The 25,661-nt window shown below is 49.2% G+C and overlaps 1 protein-coding gene across 4 annotated transcripts in view; it reads right to left on the bottom strand.

Moving 5' to 3' along the window:
• Nucleotides 1-25,661, bottom strand: part of MTCL1 (microtubule crosslinking factor 1) — a 114,738-nt gene that overhangs the window by 2,303 nt on the left and 86,774 nt on the right. For 2 of the 4 annotated variants that reach the window (XM_055559482.1, XM_055559483.1), the window contains 5 exons: nucleotides 17,633-17,800; nucleotides 13,667-13,921; nucleotides 8,480-8,776; nucleotides 6,978-7,009; nucleotides 4,394-5,870 (listed from right to left, as the gene is read on the bottom strand). In XM_055559482.1, the coding sequence (XP_055415457.1) occupies nucleotides 4,394-5,870; nucleotides 6,978-7,009; nucleotides 8,480-8,776; nucleotides 13,667-13,921; nucleotides 17,633-17,800 (2,229 nt within the window). Of the gene's footprint in view, nucleotides 1-2,963; nucleotides 5,871-6,977; nucleotides 7,010-8,479; nucleotides 8,777-13,666; nucleotides 13,922-17,632; nucleotides 17,801-25,661 lie in introns of those variants that run through there. The other 2 variants (XM_055559479.1, XM_055559481.1) reach the window with 1 other exon arrangement.

Here is a 25,661-nt window from a genome sequence, read left to right as displayed (position 1 = left end):
AGCAAATGGAAAGGGGAGTCAGAGGGGCGAGTGGTCTGCATGGCCCCATGGGCCTGTTCTTGCCTGGCCGTGCACATCGTTTCAGCCTTCTGAAGCATCTAGTCAGTTGCCGTGGCCAGTCCTGGGAGGCCAGCCTCCCTGCGCCTTGGTCTCTGGGCACCCGCAGAGGGCCCCAGGATGCCATCTGGCTGCATTAGCAGCAGGGCTCACCTTCAAATCAGCTCTGCTGCTGCTTGTTTCAGGTGGACCGGCACTGGGTGAGGCCCCCACAACAGGGATGTAACACTGCAGGCAGAAACTTTGATGGAGGCAGTTTTATCTAATGACTCTTACTGGCAGCAGCGTCAAAACAGGGGAGCCCGAGTGCACTCGTGCTCCGGGCTCTTGCACCTTCGAAGAACCCTGGAGCTGGTCACCTATAGTATGTCCTCTCAAGGCCACTGCTCCTTTTTTGGTTTTACAGACTGTTGAGCCACTTGTCCTTACTCTGCAGCCAGGACAAAGGACACCCAGACTCAGGATCTGTGGGCACAAAGGTGGGGCAACTGTGGCAGCAGGAAACGAGTTCTGTCTACAGATACCCACACAACAGGAGGCTGAGGAGGGAGACCACTGTTGTGAAGAACATGGAACAAGGACCCTCAGAGCCACTCCAGAAGTAAGTGGAGGGATGTGAAGAGATGTGATGAGCACAGCGGAGACCAGACGAGGAGCATGTAGCCAGCAGAGTGAGGAAGAGACAGGGAGGGAGAAGGTGTCCGGCAGAGCACAGGAGGGTGGGGAGTGGCTGCTGCCTGGGGCCAGCAGAAAAGAAGCACTGACACACGATGATGCTAACATTGCTAGTTCTGGTGGCTTTTTACATGACTGCAACTTCTTACGAGCCCCAGCAGCAGAGCTCTTATGCTAATGGAAACCATGGCAACCAGAGATACCTTGCCTATGAAAGCACGTCAGCACCAAAACAGCAGAAGTAAATGCGTACGTGGGACGGCGGCTGAGAAGTCTGCTACTGCTCAGGGTCTTTTGGTGTCTCGAGGTGTGTGTGGTGGGGGTAGATTGCTGGAGTAGGTTTTTGGACAGCACTGTGGCCCATTTCTACCTAGCTGATGCTGAGTGACAGGGGTCTGTTTGTGCTACCTCTTCACTCGCATTTGTGCATTCCTGCGGAAAGAAAGGCTGTGTGACCATGAGTTAAGGAGACAAAGTTCTCCTTCATGTCACACCAGCACTTGTGAGCTGAGGATGCTCTTTTTTCCTGAGAAGCCCCTGCAGTGGAATAAGTTAAAAAGGTAAGAATTCAACACACCTGGCCAGTGCCAACAATAATGGGAAGACAGGCAGTAGTGGGGCTCTCGTCCTTGGAGCCCCTCTTCTAGAAAGGGCTGCTGTAGCCACTCTGTCATGTTTCGTGGGCCACATGCTTGGTCTTTGAGATCCAGGTGTGTTTAAGGCCAGCAGATAAGGGGAGGTAACCATCCTCGATCGGAAACAAGGCTGGTGTTTTCTCATGATCCTCGACCGGGGCTCTGAAGGTGGTTCTACAGTTTTGGGGCAGGAATGACTGTTGTGTTGACAAAGTTATTGAGCGCTTGGTCGCTGTGGTGACCCCTGGAAGGTCAAGATACATTTGTATTTCTTCCCTCTAGTGTGGTTGTTGAAAACAGAGGACAGCTTCCTGCACAGCACGTGGCGGTGCACACTGCCACCACAGTGCCAGCTGTCGGTGAGCAGGCGCAGACCATGCTCTGCTCAGACCCCGCAGGCTCGTCAGCCCCCTCGCAGGCCAGTGTGCCTTTACCGCACAGCAGAGGGGTCTCTGCACAGAGCATTCAGCACCCAGCGGTGTGTGTGGGGGCACATGGGCCTGTCCAGGCTGGCCATCTGTCCCTTCAGATGGACGCTGGGCCAGCCCTGAGCTACACAACAAGCTCTGCAGACAGTGGAAAGAAGGAAGAAAGCACTTACGGAGTGAGGCAGGCTAGAGTCCCCAGGGGGCAGTTAGTAAGACAGTTTGGTTCTGGACAGAAGAGACAGACAAAAGAAAAGAAAAGCAAGTAGGTTGGAAAGTACTTTACAAGAAGAACAACAGTAAAGGTTTAAAGTCAACAGGCCCAGGTGGCAGCTCCAGGGATAGCCATCCTGAGAAGTGAGGCTTAGCAGAAGTGGGTGCGTAGGCCGGTCTGTGCCCAGCCACGCAGGAGGGGCCTCACGACAGCAGCCTCTCCCTTGCGCTGCCTGTCCTCCTGTTCTTCCTGAGCTGCCCCATGGCACCGAGTGTTTCCAGTGCCCCACAACTGCATGTTTTGAAACAGAGCCCATTAAACAGCGGGACTGTCTTAGTCACAATGACCAAATGACTGAGGCCCAGACTAAAACTTTCCCTTCAGATTTTCAACGGAGACAGGTCCAGATTCTCCTCTCTCTCTACCTTAGCCCTCCTGTTCATAGCCTCTCTCTGCATCGTGCTATGACTCCAAGAGAAACAAAGGAGCAAGTAGCTTGTGGGGTGAGCGTGAGAGAGGGGGACTTTACTGCGGTGCCCGTGCCTGGCCAGGGGTCCTCCAACACCGTGTCTTGGGGTCGCCATGAGCACTCAGGGAAGATGCCCCATGGGCTCAGAGGGCAGGGTGGAACAGAACTTGTTCTGCGGAGTTTGGAATGAAAACCCAGAACTGTCCTCCATCTAGAGACTCATTTAGTAAGACAGCTCAGGTGAGGAATCATCCCCTGAAATCTAGAACAAGCTATTTTCCACAGTGAAAGGAAGATAAACCTTGATATCTCAATACTGCCCAGGGAGCTCCATGCCAGTCTGAACCCCTGACACTGGCCCTGGGCCCCCTTTAAATCAGCCGTCACCTTTTCTGGTAGCAAAGAGACTTTATGGAGGACCAAAGAGTGGGGCATGGCTTTGTGCAGGTAAAGCCATCTTTGTGTCTGAGTGGTATGATCCCATTATTGAGCCATTTCCTTTATAGTCTCACATTCATTTGTGACTCAGCATTTTTAGCCTCCAAAATGAAACCTATTTTGTCTCTAATACAAATGAACACTGCAGCCAAGCCGAGTAATGCTCTGGGACCAAGATCTCAGTCCCAGGAGATGGGCACTCTCCCTGCTAGATCCCCTGCAGCAGCAAACCACTTACCTGAGGGTGGTTTAACTGCCACCCGCCCCCCCCGGAGGGGTGGGTGGGGTGACAGAAGGCACCATCTGTCACCTGAGAACAGGCAGCCTCCTCCTCAGCACACAAACAGCTTTCCCACAAAGACACGTACCTTTGACAGGCGTAGGCCACAGACGATCAATATTAGGTTGAACCACATAGCATTGCCGTTTCTGAAGGTCACTGGCAATTTCTCATGGTTTTATCTACTTCAGATTTAACTTTGTATTTTGAATTACACCGGGAAGCCACACATTACTTATCCCTCTGTGGGATGTGTGGATGGCAGGGGCCTCAGGTGACACAGAGAAATACACCTCTTCCCCTCTTGAGCTTTCCTCTCCTCACCTGTGCAGCTGGAGCTGCAGGGCCTTGGGAGGGAGCAACTAGGGAGCCAGAGGGTGTCTCCGTGTCTCACCTTTGCCATCGGCTGACTGCCTGGCCTGGAGAGTGCCCCCAGGTGTCTGGACTCCACCGTTGGGGAGGTTTTGCATCTGGCTTCCTAGTGGGTCAGGCCTCCCCCAGGTCTACACACAAGGGTCTGACCAAGAGCTGGAACTGTCCTCCAGCCCCACTATCTTCATGCCTGGCATTATCATCTGACTTTGTTTATTTTGCTCATTCCTGCCGCAGAAACAGGAATTGATTTTTAAGTGGTGTGGTCCAATTATACCACATGTGGAATTGTGAATAACTTTAAGGGGCATATAATAATGATAATGTAATAGTAATGTGTGATAATATTTAATGTGTGGTCATAGGTAGCATGATAACAATAGGTGAAGTGTAAGGGGGATGATGACAGTAATCTAGTTGTATGAAGGCATGCTGTTGACTTGATCCATTCGTCTCACCTGGTTTTACTGCTCAGAGAACTCTTGCGCACAGAGAGGGTAAGGGGATCTTTGAGACATAAGTGTGCTCTCTGCACTTAAGTCAGCACTGAATAGACAACCATGGATCACTGAGCCAGAGCATAGGACCTGAGTCAGTCCCAGAGCTACTTAAAGACCACCATCTCCTTGTCTTCAGAGGATCACTGAAGGTGGTAAGATGAGTTTCTCTTCTAAGCAGCAGCTTGGGGCTTGTGTTCCTGCCTATTCTGTCCTCCCAACACCCTCCTGAACTCAGGTGATCCGGTACACAGCCCCAGGGTCCCCCTTGCCCACTTTGAGAAAGACCAGTGGTGGGGGCATGGTCGGGGGAAGACTCAACCTCCATTACCTCGATGGACCCTGTTTCGGCCTTGACCGCCGTTTCTCCCATGTGGTTGTCGCTGCTGCTATTTGTGGGGCTGTGGGCAGCCTGCCTCCGCTCCTCCTTTAAGGCATGTTCCAACAGCTTTCTGTGGAGGATCCGGGCCACGTTCTCAGTGAGTGTGTAGCCAGGGGGAGCAGATAAGTCCTGCCTCAGGGGCGTGCCCTCTCCCCCCTCCTCCCTGCATGTCTCTGAGCCACCCCCAATGGGGCTGGGTGAGCGGCCCCGGGAGCTGGGGCTGGTGTCCTGGCCTGGACCCATCTCCGGCCGGGGCTCGGCCGAGCGAGACCGACTCGCAGTCCGCACCCCCTTCTGGAAGGGGTCCTGCACCACCGGGCTGTGGTCGATGATGCTGAAGAGGCTGGAGAGGCCGTCGTTCATGGCGGTGTGCACGGGGCTCTCGCGTGTGGTGGTGGAGCGGGCCCAGGCCGACTCGCCACACCCCTTCTGGGCCACCCCCGGGGAGGCCCTGCTACTTGACTGGTCCACTCTGGGAAGGGGCTTCCGCTGCAGCTTGGGAGACCCGTACTTGGGGGAGCAGCATGTGCGTTCAAACTTAGCTTGCACCTTCTCAATGGCGGGGGCCACCTGCCTGTTCCTGAGGCCACGGGAGGGAGAGGACGCAGGTGTGGCGCCACCTCCCGCCTTGGGCGTGAGACACTTGTGTGGGCTGCCCCGCAGGGCTTCCGTCTGTAGGCCAACACTGATGGTCTGGACCGTCTGTGTTCCTGTTGTCCGGGACCCATTGGTCTGGCAGGCCATGTCCTTGACCAGAGGCTCAACGGGGCTGGAGCAGACGGCGCTCCTGACTGAGAAGGCTACCTCCTTCATATCGTCACTCAGGTTTCTGGGCATTTCCAGGCTGTGCAATGGGGAGGAGAAGCTGAGGGTGCTATCGAGGGGCCGGAGCCCCACCTCCGTGTAGTCTCGGGGGTGCCTGGAGGGGGCACAGGGCCACCTGCTGAGCACATGTTCAGAAGGGCTCCGCTTGGCATCCCCGGGGCCCCCTCGGACCCTGCTCTCGCCGACCCCTGCCACGATGCCCTCCAGCCTCCGGATTGCGGGTGGGCTGCGCAGCCCCCTCCCCCCAGCCTGCTCAGCACAGACGAGGTTCCGCGGGGGCTGCTTCTGGCAGTGCTCGGGGTTGGTCACGGTGTCCGTGGTCAGGGTGATGCTTGTGGTGAGGTACCAGGCGGCGTCAGAGAAAGGTTCAGTGCTGGCCTCGGGCCGCGTCCGCCCCACCTCGGTCCTGTCCGCCCAGGGGTCTGGAGGCCTGTCATCCCAGCTCTTGCTGTTGAACTCCTCGATGTACTTGAGGTCATCAGGGGACAGGGGTGGGGTGACGTCCTCCTTGCTGCATGTGGGGGGCAGGCCCTTCTCCGGCAAGAAGGGAGAGCCATCCATCAAGCGCTGGAACTCAGACATGGACGACACAGACACGGCCCTGGGGAAGGGGAGAGGAGCGGTGTGAGCCGTCACCAGCTAGGGAGCCATGGCCCCGAGACCCCCAGCGCAGCCCACGGCCTGCCCCTGTGCACTGTGCCGACAGTCTCTGCTTGGGCTGACCCTTTGGGTTTTTACGGCTGTGGAATTGATGCAGGAGCTGTGCACTGGTCAGAATTTACTACGGCTGACTTTCAAAACTGGGGGTGGGCGTGGTGCTCCAGGGTAGTTGGAGTTAAGCTCCAAGTCCACTCTGCACTGTTTTGTTTTCAGCCTACAGTGGGTCCTCAGGCAGACTGGAAGCCTGGCTGTGGCCTGGCCTCTCCGTCTACTGACAGGCACCCTTGATGCCAAATCTGCGGGAGTTTCCTGAGTTCTCGCCTTAGAGCATACGTGACTGCACCACAGTCCAACCCAGATACAGGCGTGGTGGGGAGGAGGAGAGGCCACCATAAAGTAACTGTCATCTGACGTCTCCTCTACCCGCTCGCCTCATCTCGCTCAGCTCAAGGACTACCAGTCTCCCAAGGGCAGTGGATGGTGTGAGCAGGCTGGTGCATGATATCAACACCATTTCAAACAGAAGTCCCCTCTGGGCTCACTCCTCCCCTTGCCTTCTGCTCCATTTAAACAAATTTGTTTATATGGGCCTTTTCAGACATGCCCCACCATTACATATGTGGGTTACTAGAAAATGATTACAAACACCAGCTACTTTATATTTACTTCAAGGATTACTCTTGGTAATACTGTAATAAGTCGTCCTAGGAGAGCTTTTAAACGGTCAGTCTAAAATGTCTCATAGCATATCAAGAGGGAGTTTTTTCCAGCCTTTAAATCAGAAGAGAGGGGTTTCCATGAACTTTTCAAAAACCGTTTAACACAGTTATGCTCTTACATACACAGCTCTTGCCACGACACTAACACATATGAACACAGCACTGGCCTTTTTGTTGTTAACGATCTAAATACTGTATACTAAAGTAACTGCTTCTCCAGAAGTTCTACTCTAAGTCATTTTTGAAGCGTCACAGCGCACTGCTGACTATAGATAGACCAGGAGGTCTTTCCTGCGGTAGTCTACTGTCATCTCATCAACTTTACTTACCTTTGAAGATTTCCCTTGTGATTTTCTTCTTCCTATAAAGAAAATAAGTTCACCAGAATCAGTCAGTACTGGCAGATTTGGGGCTGCTAAGGGTCTGTTTTTCTCTTAGGAAAACATTTAAAACGTACGTGGGAGCCAAGTTTGGGCCAGGAGTGCCTCTGCTCCTCAGCCCTTGGAAGGTCAGTAATAACACCAGCATCCAGGGGCGATGAGGGAGGGGCTACCTGAGTGAGAAAAACTGCCTGTAAGCTTTGTCCCAAGGTGGCTTTTCTGTGTTTCTCAGAAGGCAGTGCTGTGTGTGAGAGGAGGAATAAGGGTTGGGAGGAGGGTAAGTCGGGGTAGATGTCCCCTGGCCTCAGCCTGGTAGAGAAGTCAGCGTGAAAGGCACAGACACAACATAGAAAATAAAGAAGCTACAGGATATGCTCTATGGCACAGGGAGTGCTGCCAGTATTTTATAGTAACTGTAAATGGAGTATATAACCTGGAAGAACTGAACCACTATATCGTACACAACATTGTACACCAACTGTACCGCAATAAAAAACGAAAGAAGTCAGTGTGACGTCCTTAGATAGAGCGCTCTTGGTGTTTAAACGTCGCCCTTGGGCACTGGGAAAGCTACAGTGACCTCCACTAAAGAAGAGAACTGCATACATGGTTCTCTTGAGCAGAGGACACCCTTGTGCGGACCCAGTCCAGATGGAGTGAGGCCCCAGCCAGCAAACCCCTCAAGGATCCCCCAGAGAGCCCTGGCTGCTGCAGTGGTCAGCATGGGGTCACCTGTGGCATGCTGGCGATGTCACCTCTGCTGGGGTTCAGGTGCCAAGGAGGAGGTCCCCACTTCCAGCAGCACTGCCTGACGGGCACCCCTATCTGCTGAGCATGTGGGACAGGTCAGATGACAGGTGCAGCCACTGTGAGACCAGCTCACAGGGAGTGATTCTTAAAATTAGTCTTTAACCAGGAAAACCCACTGCCATCCTGTAGGGATTTCTGCACAGAGCTAAGCTTTCCCCTTTACTGATCTAAGTCCCATAGTTTTCTAGTGTTGGATTCTTTTTCCCTTCACATAAAGAAGGTATTTATTGTATGTCATTGGTTACTGACATTTGCTACTTCCAATGTGAAGTGCTTTCTTTAAAAAAAGACTTTTCTGTTATTAATATGTTTTCTGAAATCAGAGACTGTGCTGTCATTTTAAGGAAATTGGCAGTTCTGCACTTCTGAGATAATCTTTTTCCTCCTGGATTTCACTGGACAGCTCCTGAGACTCCTATTCACATGGGACACAGGCTCTGAATTTCTGACCTTGAGATAAGCGGCCAAGTGCAGCAGGGAGCCTGGGGTCAGAACCACCCCAAAGCTCTCACATCATGGAAGGTTCATTTTTACTAACTTCAGGACCACAATATGCAGAGCCCGCAGCCTGCCAGCCACTCAGCCAGCTTCCCAACCCCTCACCCTCCTTTGGAGGTGACTAGACCCAAACCCAAGCTGACCTCACGGAAGCAGTTCCTGAACTCCCTCTGGGGCCCACGGGCCGGGGGCTCCTCTGGCTCATCGTCCAGGGACAAGGTGTCCAGGTAGAGATTCTCCCGCGCTGAGCACCTGTCCGATTCCTTCAGCTTTGACAGCGGCCGGTCCTCAAACGCACTGGAGTCTGTGTCCATACACGGCCACATCCCCGCAGGGCGGGGTGCCCGAGGGCTCCCTGGGTGGGTACAGGGGCGGGTGTCCCCCTCCTCTTGATCACAGAGGAAACTGCCACCTCTCTGGGGACTGTTTTCTTTCTGTAACTTAAGGGTTTTAAAAGTGAAAACAATTAGCTGAAGACAGTGAGACATCTTACGTTCTTAAAGTTCTGGCGTTAATTTAAAAAATACCACCACAAATGCTTTAAAAAAAAAATCACAATTTTATCTGGACTAGAAACATCTGCATTAACCCCAGGCAAGTCAACTCCTTCTGCAGAGAATGTTATTGTATGTGTAACTGAGTGCTGTGCTCACGGGAAATCACACATTTGTTTTTAAAATCTAACAATGCCAAATGACACATTGAGAAATCCCTTTTTGTAGTTAACCTTCCGAATGTAAGACACATTCAGTGGAAAGCCATCAGTGACAGCAGACTTCTGGGGTGAATTTCGTTTTCTTAAATAGCAAGGTTTCCTAACAACAGAGCATGGTGTCCAAGTCATTTGGAATGGGTCCTAAATAAACCTTGTGTGATCGCCTGGGTTACCATCACTGGGTGTTGAAAACAGCTCACACTTTGCTTGAGAGGATGAAAATTTAGCTACAGAGGTAGCCTAAAAATCTGGTATGACTAGAAGAAGTAAGCATGTGAGCCACATAGGCTGGAGTCGTACTTTTCCCTGACCTGGTAAACGGAAGCAGCAGGTGGAAACCACAGGAGACTGGAGCTGCTATATGTGGCTAGTCCTCTCGCTCAGTGTCCCCACCTGTAAGATGGGTGCCTCCCCTCTGGGACTGCCAGAGGACTGCAGGGCCAGGCCCACCCTAAAGGGCAGTGTTCATCAGGGGACTACCACCAACTCCCCTCGGGCCTGTGGGAGTCCTTGGGCCTGGGACACTGATAAATGCCTCATCTCTTCACAGCGCGAGGGGCCTTCCGGAGGGGCCCATGGAACCACGGGGACGGGCAGGGACATGTGTGCAGGCAGCACTGTCTCCTCCCCCGAGGCAGCAGGGAAATTCACAGAATCCACTCCTGCACTCCACCATGCCTGCCTCTGGACTCGCCTCCAAGGACGGCAGAGTGCTGAGATGGTAGCCAGAAGCACTGACCCTCCCTCTGAAGCGCATTCATTTACAAAGCGTCTGTTTTAACAAAGCCTCTGTCACAAACTACATCTTGTGTCCTAACTCAAGCCTTCAGCCACAAGTGTGTCACTGGGAACAAAGCCATATGGAGCGATGGGGACAAAGGACTTCTCATTTCTGGTAATTTCTGAGGTGGGTATCACCTTTATTTTAGGAGAAAGCAGCCAGACCTTAAATGCTGGAGTTTGACGCAGCATTCCAGTTGAATCAGGGAACAAGCAAAGTCACCCCAGGTATCAGCTCAGCTGAAAACCCTCTGCGCTCTCCCCCAGCCCCGCTGACATAGTTCTTTGTCATTTTCAAAGACCATAAATCCTTTTTTTTTTTTTTAAAAAGGAAAGCTTTTTATTATTCATCTATGTATGTCAGTGTGATTTAGTTTCAACATATCATCTCTAAGCTATTTCAGGCACAGAATTAAGATTAAAATCACATCTGAAACTGTAAATGTGCACGGAGGGTGCGTGTGAAGAGGGGGAGAACAACTACAGTGGGGAGCTACAAACCAGCACATTCTCACTTGGCAAAGCGGGGTGTCAAAAATAAACCTGGGCAGCCAGGAGCAGCATGCACTAGAGCTGGTAAGTGTTAGGTTCCCTAAAAATGAGCTGGAGTGGTTTTAGCTGGAGGTGTCTGCTGCCAAGATGCCTCTGCTGTGCTGTCACAGAGTAAAAGGCCCTTAAAAGGATAGGGTTTCCTAGGAGAGTCATTTCAGACCAGCCACCAGCACCTACTGTACTTAGAATCCTGCAGGAGAACAACTTCTAGAGCAAACACCATATTTAAATGATGTGCCTTGGGACTTCCCTGGTGGCTCAGACGGTAAAGCCTGCAATGCGGAAGACCTGGGTTCGATCCTTGGGTCAGGAAGATCCCCTGGAGAAGGAAATGGCAACCCACTGCAGTACCTTCACCTGGAAAATCCCATGCATGGAGGAGTCTGGTAGGCTACAGTCCATGGGGTTTGCAAAAAGACATGACTGAGTGACTTCACTTCTTCAAATAATACAGGCAGCAAAACACCCTTCAGAGTGTCCCCTTACCTGAACTGTTTCCAAAAAAAACATTACTTTGTACACAGGTTTTAAAAGAACAGGCGTTTTTGCTGTAGAGGCAACTGATTTAAGGAAGTCACTGGAAGAGTAACAGAATGACGCTGGAGCTTTCCTTCAGGTTTTTAACAGAACCAAGTCCTAGAGCCTCTGCAGGCTAACTGGGACCTGATGATTCACAGGAGAAATGTGATGTGACTCCAGAGAAGTTAACCCTCACCATTAGGTCTGGGCAGAGACGAGCTGCCGATGCAATTGATACTGTGTGTTACATGACCTCTACCACAGTCCCACAGTCATTCATCACATAAAACTCCTCACGAGGCACAGAAATCATGTAGGAATTCAGTGCCACTGCACAAGTATGAAGCATGTGTTCTCGCAGTGGAAAATGGATTTACTGTTACTCCTCTCACCATCTGTCTAGGCCATCATAGACAAGGTCACACGGCCCACCACGTGGTCAGATATCGAGGGGCATGCTTTATGAAGAGCGCTCGCCTGCATGTCCAGTTCATCTGTGGAACATGCAGCTAAAAGTTAAATGAACGAACAATAACTAACAGACCTACATATGCTAAACATGTCAAGTCAGTTTCCTTTTATAAAAAATGCCTTTAACTGCTTTTCCTAATTTTCAGGATTGGGTACTGTGATTTAAAAAATGTCAAATACTGGGCTGGAGTTATTTTTTAAAGCCACAACTGTATATCTGAAGCATCAACAAACCCTCTTCTAAAAACAGCAGTGAACTCATGGTACAAATATGTGGGGTCCAGCACAGATTTCAGAAACAGATGAAGGAACACCCAGAACCCACGTCTCACTCAAGTCCATTTGCTCAAACGTGTTAACCTGGAAGACTAAAGTTCTGAGGCCGTCATTGTGGTAGGACCGTGGCAGTAGTGACAAGCTGCAAATGGGCTTCAGCCCCTGCTCACTCACCTTCCCAAAGACAGTCTTAAAATGCTGCTCATCCCCAGTCTTTAAAGGTGAACATCACCAGAAGTCTTACTAATTGTTCCTTTATTAGAAATTACCCTCATTCCCCAAAGTAAAATGAAGCCCTTAAAGACTCGCTTCATTTACATCCAAGGTTATATCCACAATGAAGCCAAGACAAGAGCAAGGAGCTTAGAGCTGACAGGCAAAGAGATGATGACCATGGTCTTGCTGGGGTGCAGGAGGGACCCTCCAGGGAGGGGCCTGGAACAGCCGTGACACTAGTTAATTAACACTGGGTGAATCTATAAGCACTTTGTCAGAGTACATGCTGCCTCTGCCCCGTGACTCCCACCCAACAGCTGATCCTCTGCATGGAGCACAGGCACACCGAGGGTTTAAGACAGGACAGTCTTCTCAAGTGTCACATTCTAGGCCAAACAGGAAGTGGCCAACCTTCCTTTGATAGACTCTGGGGAATTCTGAAATGAGCCAGATCACCTATCAGTCTGGGTGACTCAGCTGTGTGAGTAACCAAACCCAGGAAGGACGTCAGGCCTCTCTATCTGCAAATGCACTTGCTTCTGCTCAGGGGTTCTCGAGCCAAAAGCTCCTGGTTCTTTTCAGTTCTCACTTCCACCCTCCCTCCCCACCAGTAAGCAGAAACGGACCTTAGCCATTGCACCTGCAGAACAGAGGTCCGTGTCTCAGGAATAAGACAGCACATTTTCCAAAAGGCAGCATGCTGCTGCTGCTAAGTCACTTCAGTCGTGTCTGACTCTGTGCGACCCCATAGACGGCAGCCCACCAGGCTCCCCGGTCCTTGGGATTCTCCAGGCAAGAGTACTGGAGTGGGGTGCCATTGCCTTCTCCAATGCATGAAAGTGAAAAGTGAAAGTGAAGTCGCTCAGTCGTGTCTGACTCTTAGCGACCCCATGGACTGCAGCCTACTAGGCTCCTCCATCCATGGGATTTTCCAGGCAAGAGTACTGGAGTGGGGTGCCATTGCCTTCTCCAAAAGGCAGCATGGGCATTTGTAAAAGAATAATGAGGTTATTTTTCCGGCTTTCAGTTTCTTATTAATACATTTCCTTGAGGCCACCTGAATTTATAACTGTGACAGGCTGAAATTGTATGCGATGTCAAAACCCAGCCTGGAAAGAATCCCAATCTCTCATCGTTCTCATGTGGAAATTAATTTGTGCACCACTCAAGCAGGATCACAGTTATGCAAACTGTCCTACATCTGACGCAAGGCAGGGAATGATTATCTGCAGAAAACTTGCCTCTCCCACTGAACTCATCTGTGTTTTTGAATCGTTTGTTTAGTTGAAGATAATGAACTATCAGTCACCTCCCCTGACCGTGTCCTGTCTAATCACAGCTCTGCAAGATCCACAGCAGGTGCAAACAGCCTGACTTCCTACTGAATTCAGCAGTTTCTTCACTAATGGACAACAATTCCATTCAAGCTGGAGCAGTCACTGTGACCACATCTTTAGTGGCAGACTTTAAAAGCTAGTTTGCTTTTTGGCAGAAATCACTTTCTAAGATATGAAATAACCTTGTCTTTCAAGTTTAGTCTTTTAACACCTTAAAAAAGTTATCCCCACCCCCAACCAGACACATTGAGTAAAGTTACTCACTGACTTTGCATGAAAAGACCTGTGTTGTAGGAGGGCTGACCCTAGGTCTCCAGCCTGGAGCCCCTAGGATTTCTTCCTCTTCCTCTGGAAGCCCCTAGATCAGCCTGGTATGGCAGAGACTCCCGAGCTATTTCAGTTTCCCCTCTGAATTCCCTGGTTTCCAGGCCAGGCATCCCCGTTCCTCCTAGGGGCACCCTCACCTGTTCAATTCTCCACAGCATCTCCTTCTCCTGCCGCCCCCACTCCTGGCGCTCCCGGTCCAGGCGGTCGAGAAGCTCCACCTTCTCCCGGTTCCAGTTCTTCTCGCTGTGGTGGATCTGCCAGCGCAGGTCCATGACCAGCCTGTGACTATCCGCCAGCAGCTTCTGCTGCACCTCCCTCTCCTTCCTGAATGCCCCTTTGCTGTCGGTGCAGGAGCCTGGGTCTCCCAAGCTCTTTTCATTCTTTGCTTCCAGCTGTCAAGGATAAGACATGGGAACTTAGTCCCTGACAGTTTCACATTATTAGGTGAAGAAAACCTCAGCACATTCATGTATTATCCCTGGAATTGTGTTTAAATCAAGATCTGACCAAGCTTACAGAGGAAATAATTTTCGTCTTTAAAGTCTTATATCTGACAGAGTCACACACAGGTGAATAAGAGAATCCACCCAGCTTCTCACAGTCCACTCCTCAGTTCCCCTTGCAGACTTCGCGTCACCATGTCTCCTGCCTGTTCTGCTGTACAGCTCCTTGAAGGCAGGCACATGTCTATCCCTACATCCTTCGCCCCTCTGTGGAACCTGGTAATAGGGCAGCAATGGAACCTAGCAGTCTGTAATAAACACACATCAAGCACCCAGGAGGTTGAAGACCACAAACAAGCAAGCAAAAGAACTCCCATCTAGACACCACATGCACACTGCTGAAAACCAAAGAGGAAACCTTGGAGGCAGACAGAGAAAAAACCACCCATGGAGGCACAAAGATGGGAATGACAGCAGACTTCTCCTTGGAAACTGTGCAAGTCAGGGGACAATGGAGTAACACCGTGAAAGGGCTGGAGGGGGGAAATGTTGATCCCACCAGCATTCTGTACTCGGCAGCATCTTTCAGAAATACAGGGGGATAAAGGTTTTTCAACAAATGGAAACTTAAAAAAAAATTACTGTCAGCAGACCTGCATGTCAAGAAATGACCGAGGACGTTTTCAGGCAGATGGAATGATATACCAGCAAACACTTTGATCTACACAAAAAATGAAGAACACTGGAAATGACTGGAAATCCTGAATAAATGCAAATATAACTCATTTTCTATTTTTAATTGCTTTAAAATACTACTCAGTGTCTAAGGTAAAGGTGGTTGCTGCATACTGTGTGTTTATAGAATGCGCAGAAGTGAACTGGCAGCGGTGCAGGACGGGAGGAGGGAGCTGGGTGTATACTGTTGGTGAATGCGATAAGTTTTAGTGCAAGATTCACGAACACAAATATATACCCTTTTTCCTAGTCTAGATAAGCAGATCCCTGAAGTCCCTCCATGGCCCCATGTTAATCTATTCAATTCTAATGGTTTCTAATCTATTCTCTAACCTCTATACCAGAATAACTTCTTAAAAATGCAGGTCAAAATGCTTTACTCCCATGACGAAATCAGGATCAGTGTTTTGATTCTTTGAACATTCTTCTTTGCACTCGTCCATGGTGAGGTGCAGCTGCTCGGGTGTGCCATCCTCCTGTCTTCATGATGTCCCTTTCTCTCCTTTTCCATGTAGCCACTCCTGTTCATCTTCCAAGATTCATTCTAAGCAGGACTTTCACAAACAACCCTGCCCTGAGCCTGCAGACTAAGGTGTGTGCCCTGCACACTCCCATTCCCGGGAGCCTGTGTACAGGTCCGGCAGGGCACTTAATCACTCTGTTACTAACTTTGGCCCTTTTCTGCTCTCCCACTGTACTGAGAACCCCCTAAGGATCTGTCTTCTCTGTTGGGGGATCCCTGGCAAAGCAAGCTCTGACTTCGGAGTCAGTTGAAGGAATTAGATTTGGGGATTGACACAACATGGCCTCCACTGAGAGAAAATATTTCCCTCTGGATAGAATTCAGCTGTTTTGCATTTAAGTGGAAATGGGCAAAGATGGCACTATTATAAATGCACTAGCATCAGCCCACATTCATTGTTCCCTAGGCCACAAATGTTTGAGAAACTTTAAACAGTTTGGGGGCAGAAGATGAAATCTTTACGTATTACCCACTTGGCTTCTAGGTTTGAAGTTCTAGCTTTACTTCTTGGTGTTCAGTGATTATCTCCGAGGCTTTATTTGTAGCAAATGTGTGGGTGGATACCAGGTTCCTCTAAAACAAAGATGAAATGTTTTGAAGCTGGCTTACTTCAAAGATTATGCCTCCTCTTTTTGGCTATGCTTATATTTCTGAAAATATTTAGCTGTTTCCCCCATAAACATATTTTTAAAGTAAGCTTAAAGGCAGCTCATCAGAACGTCCTTACTCATTTCTCTTCCACAGCCGGCTCTTCAGGCTGTGAACGAAGATAAACAGAATATCTAGTAAGACGCTCCTACCAGGCAGTCGGCAGGATTCATAACTGGGTCAGCGGCTGCATCCTTGTCCGGCCTGGCCAGGAGCGCTGGTCTGGCTGTGCTTTGCCGCTGCCCCTGCAGAGGCAGCTGTACCTTGGCCCCTCCAGAGCCTGGTACTTCTGCCCCTGTGGGCCAGGTGGCAGTGCAGGTGAACCTGTGGGCACTGCGAAAGCTGTCTTCTGACAGGACAAGCCCTCTCAGCTTTTATCAAGACTATTTAGAAGATGTCTTCTTTCCAGGCAAGTTTTTTTTTTGTCTCATGATGGGGCCAACTGATAGAAAATCTTGATTACAATCTGCCCAGAAGAGAGATTATCTGAGATGGCGCACCATGATGGCGGGGTGGGGAGACACCCAGAGAAGCAGTCTGAGCAAGCAGATACCACGCAGAAAGTGACCACTTTGAAAGGTTTCCAGGGAGAAAGCCCACAGAAAAGAGCATTTCCGGTGCAGCCTGATCTTAGTGACCAGGGGTGTGGTCTTAAGTCTCTGAGACCCTGTGCTCCGCTGTGCTCTCGTCTCCACTCTGAGTGAAGCCTCTGCAATCTGTGACAACATGCTTCCTCCAGCCTTCACTTCTCCGTGTGAATAAGGACAGCACGACTCATCAGACTTCTAGGGCACGTGTAGTGGGAGGTCTACAAGGTCTTCCCAGCACTGGGAGAAATCTAATGGAAAGCATTCATTTGTTTTTTTTTAGAGATAACAAAACCACCATCTGCCTTTTCTTTGCTTCTGTCTGAATGATGGCCGTGTACTGCTCACCATTTCATGCTGGTCAGGCTTTGGTGGCACTAAGGACATCCTTGCTCCTTTCTCCCCACCAACATTCGCTATTTCTAGTCTTTCTGATAAGGGCCACTCCAACAGCTGTGAGGTGACAGCTCATTGTGGTCTTGATTTGCATTTCCCTGAGGATCAATAACAGAGCATTTTTTCATGTATCTGTTACCTGAAGGAAAAGAAAACACTCATGCGAGAAGACACCTGCACCCCCATGTTCCCAGCAGCACCATTTACAGAAGCAATGTAAATGTTCATGGATGAATGAATGGATAAAGAAGATGTGGTACATATATATATATATATACAATGGGATACTACTCAGTGGTGAAAAAGAACAAAATCATGCCATTTGCAGCAACAGTGGGTGGAGCTCAAGGGCTTTATGCTAATTGAAATCAGAGAGAGATAAATACTGTGTGATCAGAAGTAGATGTGGAAATCTATAAGTAAACAGATGAAACCAAGCTCATAGATAACACTGAACAGATAAGGACCTGCCAGGGGGAAGTGAGTAGGGAATGGGTGAACTCTGCTTTTAGTTTAAACTGGATAATAAAAAAGAGACAACCTTGTTCTACACAGAATGGGGAAACAGATGCTGCTTTTGAAACACTGCTGGGTGGGGGCCATGTTTCACACCTTGGGAGAGGGAAGAAGAGGGAAGGATGGCACCACAGGAAGGCGGGGGACCTCCCAGGTGCCCGAGGCCGTTGCTTCGGGTTTCTCCTCGCCCCCCTTTCCCAGCCAGGCCCTGGGATCCAGACCCTCCCCGCGGTTGGAGAGGAGGCCAGGCCGTACCTGCTCCAGGCGGCATGTGAGCGCGGCCCACTCCACATCCCAGGCGGCCTTGTCACCCGCGTATTGCTGCTGCAGCCGCTGGCGTGCACGCGCGTCCTCCCGTAGCTCTGCGCGCAGCTCCTCAAGCAGTGCCTTGAGCGCGCAGAACAGCGGCTGGGTCTCTGACACCTGTGGGGACACGAGGGCAGCTCTGCATCTCATGAGGGCGAGGACAGGGGCCTGGCCAGCAAGGGAGGGGGGCTGGTTTGGGGCTATGGTGGGAATCTGCACAGTTAGGGGGAGAGTGGGTCCCCTGGCTGCTCGAGGGCCACTGGGCCGATGCTGCTAAGGGCTCCTTGGATGAGGAGGCTGGTACCACGGACACCTGAAGCAGAGATGGGAAGAAGCAGAGGGAGGCGAGGGGAACCGAGCCAGGGCTGCCAGGATGCTCTGCATGACTTCAGACCTCACAGCCCTGGTTGACAACAGGAGTAACGAGATAAACTCAGCTCTGTGTGCTGTCACTGGAGTGCCAGCTGTTGAGCCAGAGGGAATTAACAAAGGGCTCGTGTGTCTCATCAACGTGGTGGTTAGTCTCCGATTTGTAGTTACTGAGAGGTCATATATGCAAAAAAGCAGAGTCATGGGGTGGGGGTGACTTTTAGGTCTAACAGTTAAAACCAAAAGTAAAGGCTTAACATGCGGGTGAAGGCTTCCTTGTTCTCCCTCGAAATACAGTCACTGCCCAGAATCTCTTTTCTGCTCACTAATGGCAGGAATAATGACTCTAACTACTTGTTTATCTTGTGCCTCCCCTGCCCCCCCACCTCCAAGTTGTCAAAGGCTGACCACCTCCCACATTTCTGGTGCTCAGGTCATGGAAGCATGCAAACAGGTCTGATAATGAAGAATGGATTCTTATTACTAACCTGCTCTACCTAACTTAAAAGATTTTGTATTTTCCAATAATACCTATTTAGTTCTATGAACACACATTTCAAAACCATGATTGCTATCTCAGTACGCTTCAGCATGGGCATTATATCAGAAGGTTTGTCCAAATGAATTAATACACCCTGAATCAATGATGGTACCTGGATAATAAAAGCCACATCAGTCCATCTCTACAAACCAGACGGAGAACACCTAAAGCCAGTTGCTAGCTCCCTGAATGGTCTCAAGGCAATCCTCTTTGGCATATTTATGAGACAGGAGGACTTAAAAGCTCTCTCAGTCCTGCCAGAGGCACTCTGTACCATGGGAAGACAGAGCCCCTCATGTTCAGAAGAATCCCCTCTCCTTGGTAAACCTCCCGTCCCAGGGCAGCAAGCCTGGGATCTGCATGCCCAGCAGCCTTCTCTCGCCCATCAGCTTGAGAGTCAATCATGCTTTTAAAACCATCTAGTCAATCGATGAAACACACATGTACATATGCAAAAATGGTTAGCCATGCTTGGGAAGAATTTGTGATACTCTGGATATATGTTTGGATGTTAGAAAAGAGAAATTCCTTAACATGAACTTTATCACTGAAAACACCATAGTTTTCTCCATAATTTATATGAAAAGTTTTAGTATTAGATACAGTAGACTTTTGGTCAGGTGAAAAGGTCTGTTAGCATTTATTGCTCCTTGATTTTCCTCACCATGAAAACCAATTTTCACTTTTAACTGAGAGTACAATTCAGTTAACATTTGCAAAACTTGGCAAATAGAAAACCTTCTAAAAATCCTGTATGTTCTTTCCAACTATCAGAATATAAGTAAATTACCACTGTTCTCAACAAGATATTCATAAAAATGTGTGAAACTGTAATCAATGCAGAAGTTTCTTTAAACTCTACACCGAAAATATTTAAAGGTATGTATGAGTGAGGTGTTAGTCTTTTCACAAATATACATCTTCCTAAGTATAGAATTTGTTTGCTAAAAAATTATGTTTATTGTATGGTAGATTTGATTTTTCATCATTGGATTTTAGATTTTTAAAAAATTACTACTTTTTAAGTCAAACTATTTTAAACATAAATCACGGTAATAATTTTTATCCAAACTTCGGAGCAGCTGTCTCTGTTTCATTGAAGAAAAAGCAGAAAACCACATAATAAATCACATGTGATCAGTACTTTCCTATGAACCACAAGTCATGTATGTGGTCAGCTTTGGGGTTCTTCTCTAACAGCGCTGACAACATCAGGACCAGAATTTTGTGCTCCTTGAAAGCAGGGTTCACGTGACTGTCCTTTTGCAGATTAAAATTTTGCTTCTGCTGGAAGTAAGTACTTTTTGGCATTAATAGATATCAGATTAAATAAAATCAAGCCTTAATGTTTTCATGCACATTTGGGCCAGAGCAATCAACATAATGTCCTGTTATACCAATACTATATTTAATCATCATGGGATAAGCTCAAACTTGCTTTGGGGTGAAGGTGGCCAAAGGGGACAAGAGCCCAGAGAATCGATGCTATTGGTCCCTGTTACCATAGTCACCTGGGCACAGCTTGTGGCCTGGCACGCAGCCAACCTAGTTCTGCCACTGGAGAACAACGGCAAGAACTATGTCCAAGAGAAAACTTCTGAAGACCCTGAATGAGCCATAGATAGGCACTGATCCTTCCAATTGACTGTTAAACACACAGAAACCCAGTGACGGTGATTAACACTAGTGGTTTCCAGTGGGCCAGGGGTGTGATGATCCTTCACCTACAGGGCAGTGCTTGCATCTCACATCGAGCCTGAGTGCACGCTGGCACATGCCCTTGTCACAGGGGAGGACCCACAGCAACGGGGAACCCAGCTGGCCACGAGGAAGCGTGGAGCCTGACTGCAATCCAGGTCTGCCTGTGCTACCCAAGACTGGACAAGCCTGCCAGCATATGTGAATTCTGGCAGCATAACCCTGCCCAAGCCTTAATTTTAAAGATAGCTAATCTAGGGCTTCCCTAGGGGTCTAGTAGTTAAGAATCTGCCCACCAATACAGGAGACATGGGTTTGATGCCTGGTTCCAGGAAGGTGGCACAGGCTGCAGAGCACTTAAGTCTATGTGCCGTGACTACTGAGCCTGTGCTCTAGAGCCTGGGAACTGCAACTGCTGAGCCTGAGCGCTGCCACTGCTGAAGCCCGCGTGCCTGGAACCTGTGCTTCACATGAGCAGCCACTGCAGTGAGAAGCCCGAGCAACCACAGCTAGAGAGTAGCCCCTCCTTGCTGCAATGAAGATCCAGCACACCCAAAAATAAACGAACAAACAAAGATGGCTAATCTCTGTGAAGCAAACTCCATTCCCCACATCAAGGGGAATAACAGTAGCCCTCCTGAAAGAACATCTAGAAGTTGTTATTCTCACTTCTCCCAGTGGTGGCCGTTTGCTGGGCTATATTTTTGGTAGAAAGACCCAAATCAAGGATGGAATCGAGACTAGGTCTTCAGGTGAAAGTCATTCATCTTAGATACAGAGCTTTCAGAACTTTCTGTGCCAGGTGCTGAGCTCTATAACCTTTTAGCTTATATATCTGGTAAGTATACAAAAAGTGAAATTGCTCAGTTGTGTACGACTGTTTGTGATCCCATTGACTGTAGCCTACCAGGCTCCTTCCTCCATGGCATTTTCCAGGCAAGAGTACTGGAGTGGGTTGCCATTTCCTTCTCCAGGGGATCAAACCCAGGTCTTCTGCATTGCAGGCAGACGCCTTACCCTCTGAGCCACCAGAGAAGCCCTTCTGGTAAGTATGGGCAATCGTAATTAAAAAGGCCAACTTCCCAATTTCTTTCAGTTCAATCACTCAGTCATGTCCGCCTCTTTGCGACCCCATGAATCACAGCACGCCAGGCCTCCCTGTCCATCACCAACTCCCGGAGTTCACTCAAACTCATGTCCATCGAGTCGGTGATGCCATCCAGCCATCTCATCCTCTGTCGTCCCCTTCTCCTCCTGCCCCCAATCCCTCCCAGCATCAGAGTCTTTTCCAATGAGTCAACTCTTCGCATGAGGTGGCCAAAGTACTGGAGTTTCAGCTTCAGCATCAGTCCTTCCAGTGAACACCTAGGACTGATCTCCTTTAGGATGGAGTGGTTGGATCTCCTTGCAGTCCAAGGGACTCTCAAGAGTCTTCTCCAACACCACAGTTCAAAAGCATCAATTTTTCAGTGCTCAGCTTTCTTCATAGTCCAACTCTCACATCCATACATGACCACTGGAAAAACCATAGCCTTGACTAGACGGACCTTTGTTGGCAAAGTAATATCTCTGCTTTTGAATATGCTATCTAGGTTGGTCATAACTTTCCTTCCAAGGAGTAAGCATCTTCTAATTTCATGGCTGCAATCACCATCTGCAGTGATTTTGGAGGCCCCCCCCCAAAAAAAAAGTCTGACACTGTTTCCACCGTTTCCCCATCTATTTCCCATGAAGTGATGGGACCAGATGCCATGATCTTCGTTTTCTGAATGTTGAGCTTTAAGCCAACTTTTTCACTCTCCTCTTTCACTTTCATCAAGAGGCTTATTGGTCATCTTACAAAGCAGCAAGATAAAATGTTTCCACAATTTCTTTCTCAATTCTAAGGACATTTCAGCCCTTTCAAGCTTGAATAAGCCTCCATTTGGCATCAGGAGTTTGTGCTATAAAGTGTTAAAATAACAGGTTCAAGTTTGGGCTTTGGCCAGTAGGACTGTTATCCAATTATAAGTGAAAGTCACTCAGTTGTGTCTGACTCTTTGTGACCCCATGGACTATAGAGTCCATGGAATTCTCTAGGCCAGAATACTGGAATGGGTAGCCTTTTCCTCCTCCAGGGAATCTTCCCAACCCAGGGATCGAACCCAGGTGTCCTACATTGCAGGCGGATTCTTTACCAGCTGAGCCACAAGGGAAGCCCAAGAATACTGGAGTGGGTAGCCTGTCCCTTCTCTAGAAGATCTTCCTGACCCAGGAATCAAACCAGGATCTCCTGCATTGCAGGCAGATTCTTGACCAACTGAGCTATCAGGGAAGCCCTATCCAATTATAGGACACATGTTAATGGAAATTTAAAAGAAGTTTATAGATAGGTAGCAGATCAGTTGGTGAGGAAACACCAGCTATTTTATAGACTCACTTTTGCTTAAGATTTCTAAGACATGCACATAAGTAATTCTGTGAAAGCTATACTTAACATCAACCACTCTGCTGCATCAGAGCCACTGACTTTAGAGATGGGTGTAATCTAAAATTGGAACAGAGGTACTGACCTGCTGCTATGGGCTGACCCACAAAAAGTCAGTCACAATAGAGGTGCTGGCCTCTGCCTTATCCTCACTTAGGCAGAGTCCTGTAATGCTGTGGTTGGCTGCCCTGACCACCCGCCGCCCACTTCCACATACACACCCATGCATAGTTCCTATTTGACACACATAAGGCGGGGGGCCTCTTGCAGGTTCAATAAAAGTAACTCCTTCACCAGCATGGGTGCCAAGTCATCCTTTACTGAGATTATCTTTACATATCTGTGTGTGCTTGGTCTCTCAGTCACGTCCAACTGCAACCCTCCAGAGACTGTAGCCCGCCAGGCTCCTCTGTCCATGGGATTCTCCAGGCAAGAAGACTGGTGTGGATAGCCATTTCCTACTTCAGGGGATCTTCCTGACCCAGGGTCGAACCTGCATCTCTTCTGTCTCCTGCATTGGCAGGCAGTCTTTACCATTGCGCCACCTAGGAACCCCTACAATATTTTAATCCAGCAACATTTTAACAAGTAAGCCATTTGTCATTCTTATCTTCATTATTACATACAGATTAAAGATTCTTTTCTAAAACCATCATCCCCACAGATAAAGGAGAATGAGTCATTAAAGACTGGCTATGAAAATATAATCTCTGAAGGAAGCTTGCAGAGATGATGGACTCATCTGTGGCCAGAACTCATGTGTCCACTGGCTGCGAATACACTGGGTGACCTGGACCAGGCAGACTCCATGCCTGCAGGTCTCCCATCATTTTCACTGAAGGCCTCGGAAGAGTAAAGGTGGGTGTGTGAGAGGACATATGGACACAGATTGAACAGGTATAGACCCAGAACTGTTGCCAAGGCTTCAAAGTGTGATGGAAGGGCAAGTGGGCAAGTGTGATGGGAAGTCAAGTGGCCAGATGGGAAGAGTGAACTGATTACTGGCAAGCTCATTAGTGTATCAGAGCTTGTGCCACAACACTTGGAAAGGTGTGTCACAAACTACCTGCCACCCACAGGTAGGTCGGGGAGGTAGGGCTGGGGCCGAGAGTATTTCCTCAGGAACCTTTTGTTACTGGTGACTTTCCACGCCCTGAACACGTGCTACTTTCACAGTAACAGGAAAAAAAAATAAACAGCAAAAATAAAGTGCTTCCTAATCATAAACTCTGGTCAGGTTACTTCCACAGAGTTGCATGTCTATTAGGTGAGGCTATAAAGTTACAGAGTCTGAAGAATGAATCTGGTGCAACATATGAAAGTGAAACATAAAAGCTATCAAGGCTCAAGAGGATTGCCTTCTTATTTAAAATATAAAATCAGATGTGTGGAAGTGCTGTTTCTGGAAGTTTCTGTATCTTGGGCAGAGTAGAAAGAATGGGCTGCCAGCAAGTAGGCTACTGGGCACCAGGTGAGTGCAGGCCCAGGAGGCCCTGGAGCCAAAGGCACTCTGTCTACAGGGAAAGGCTGGCTTTGATCTGGGGGGCCTCCGAGTCCCAGGTCAGTGACAAAGGCCCAGGGAATAGACTGCCCCTAGTCCTCAGGCTGGATCCTGAGGAGGGCCCTCAGGGACCAGTGGCAGTTGAAGACTTGAAGATTTGAACACAAAACATAGTAAATGGTGAAGGATCTGCCTGCAATGCAAGAGACCTGGGTTCGATCCCTGGGTCAGTAAGATCCCCTGGAGAAGGACATGGCAACCCACTCCAGTATTCTTGCCTGGAGAATTCCATGGACTGAGGAGCCGGCAGGCTATAGTCCATGGAGTTGCAAAGAGTCAGACACAACTGGGCGACTAAACACTTTAATTTTTTCATAATTGCATTAGATTGCCCTCTCCACACTTACACTTAGACGCTTTAAAAAAGAGTATTATGTCACATCCCTGAATGAAAAAGTAACTTTTCTTGTAATGACTTAATCCAATTGTGGGAAGACTGGCTGTTGGAACCCCAGGGTCATACTTCTGGCACTGTTAACCACCCTGTGTTTAAAAACCTGATTTCAGGAATTACTACCATCAAAGGCATACTTGGCTGTAGTGGTGCTGGCCCCAGAGGCTCAACGCAGTTGCAGGCATCTTGGTGCTTGTCCCCGGCCCGGGACCCTGCAGAAGGCTGGTGAACTCCAAGTGCTCACTGCCTCCAGGACAGGCGGGTCCCTGCTGCCCATTCAGTCTGTGGGGAATGTTCGCAGAGCCACTTTCCAGTCCGATGGTTTTTAATGAAGTATTTCCAACGCTGACTTGATACATGCAATTTTTTTAAACCTCCTTTGACATGATAAATGTTGCCATCCACCCTGTTCAGCTGTAAGACTGTTCACTGTGACACAAGGCAAGGCCTGGGAAATTCTGTCCCCTGCTAATTTATCCTTGGGAAAGAAGTCAGGCCACATTTCCCACTCTGCTTATCGCCTTGGGAGGCCCTCGGAGTTTCTGAGGCGGGTGCGGCTTGACACGTGCCCAGCTCCCACGTCCAGGCTGCCTGGCTGGTACAGGATGGATGGACAGACCTCCCTCCCAAGAAGTGCACTGCCGGGCGCCAGCTGTCGCTTACAGTAGAGGTCATTAATCTTGTGTCCTCAGATGGATGGCCTCGTGCACTGGACTGCCATGGGCAGAGGGGCCCGTTAAAGGCAGATCTGATTCTGCCCATGTGGACGCCACCCCCATTAGCCCATCTGCATGCCTGTGTACAAAGCGGGAACACAATGGTCCACCTCCACTTTCAAGCGGAAATGCTGAGACATGAATGATGGAAGGAGGCAGCAGCAAAGATGACGTTAAGATGCACAGAACAGGAGGTTCCAGCTGAGTGACTTTCCATAGGTCTCCACCTCAC

Source organism: Bubalus kerabau, chromosome 21, assembly GCF_029407905.1.
Source record: "Bubalus kerabau isolate K-KA32 ecotype Philippines breed swamp buffalo chromosome 21, PCC_UOA_SB_1v2, whole genome shotgun sequence".
Lineage (NCBI taxonomy): Eukaryota > Metazoa > Chordata > Mammalia > Artiodactyla > Bovidae > Bubalus > Bubalus kerabau.
This window is presented reverse-complemented; position numbering and strand designations above follow the sequence as displayed.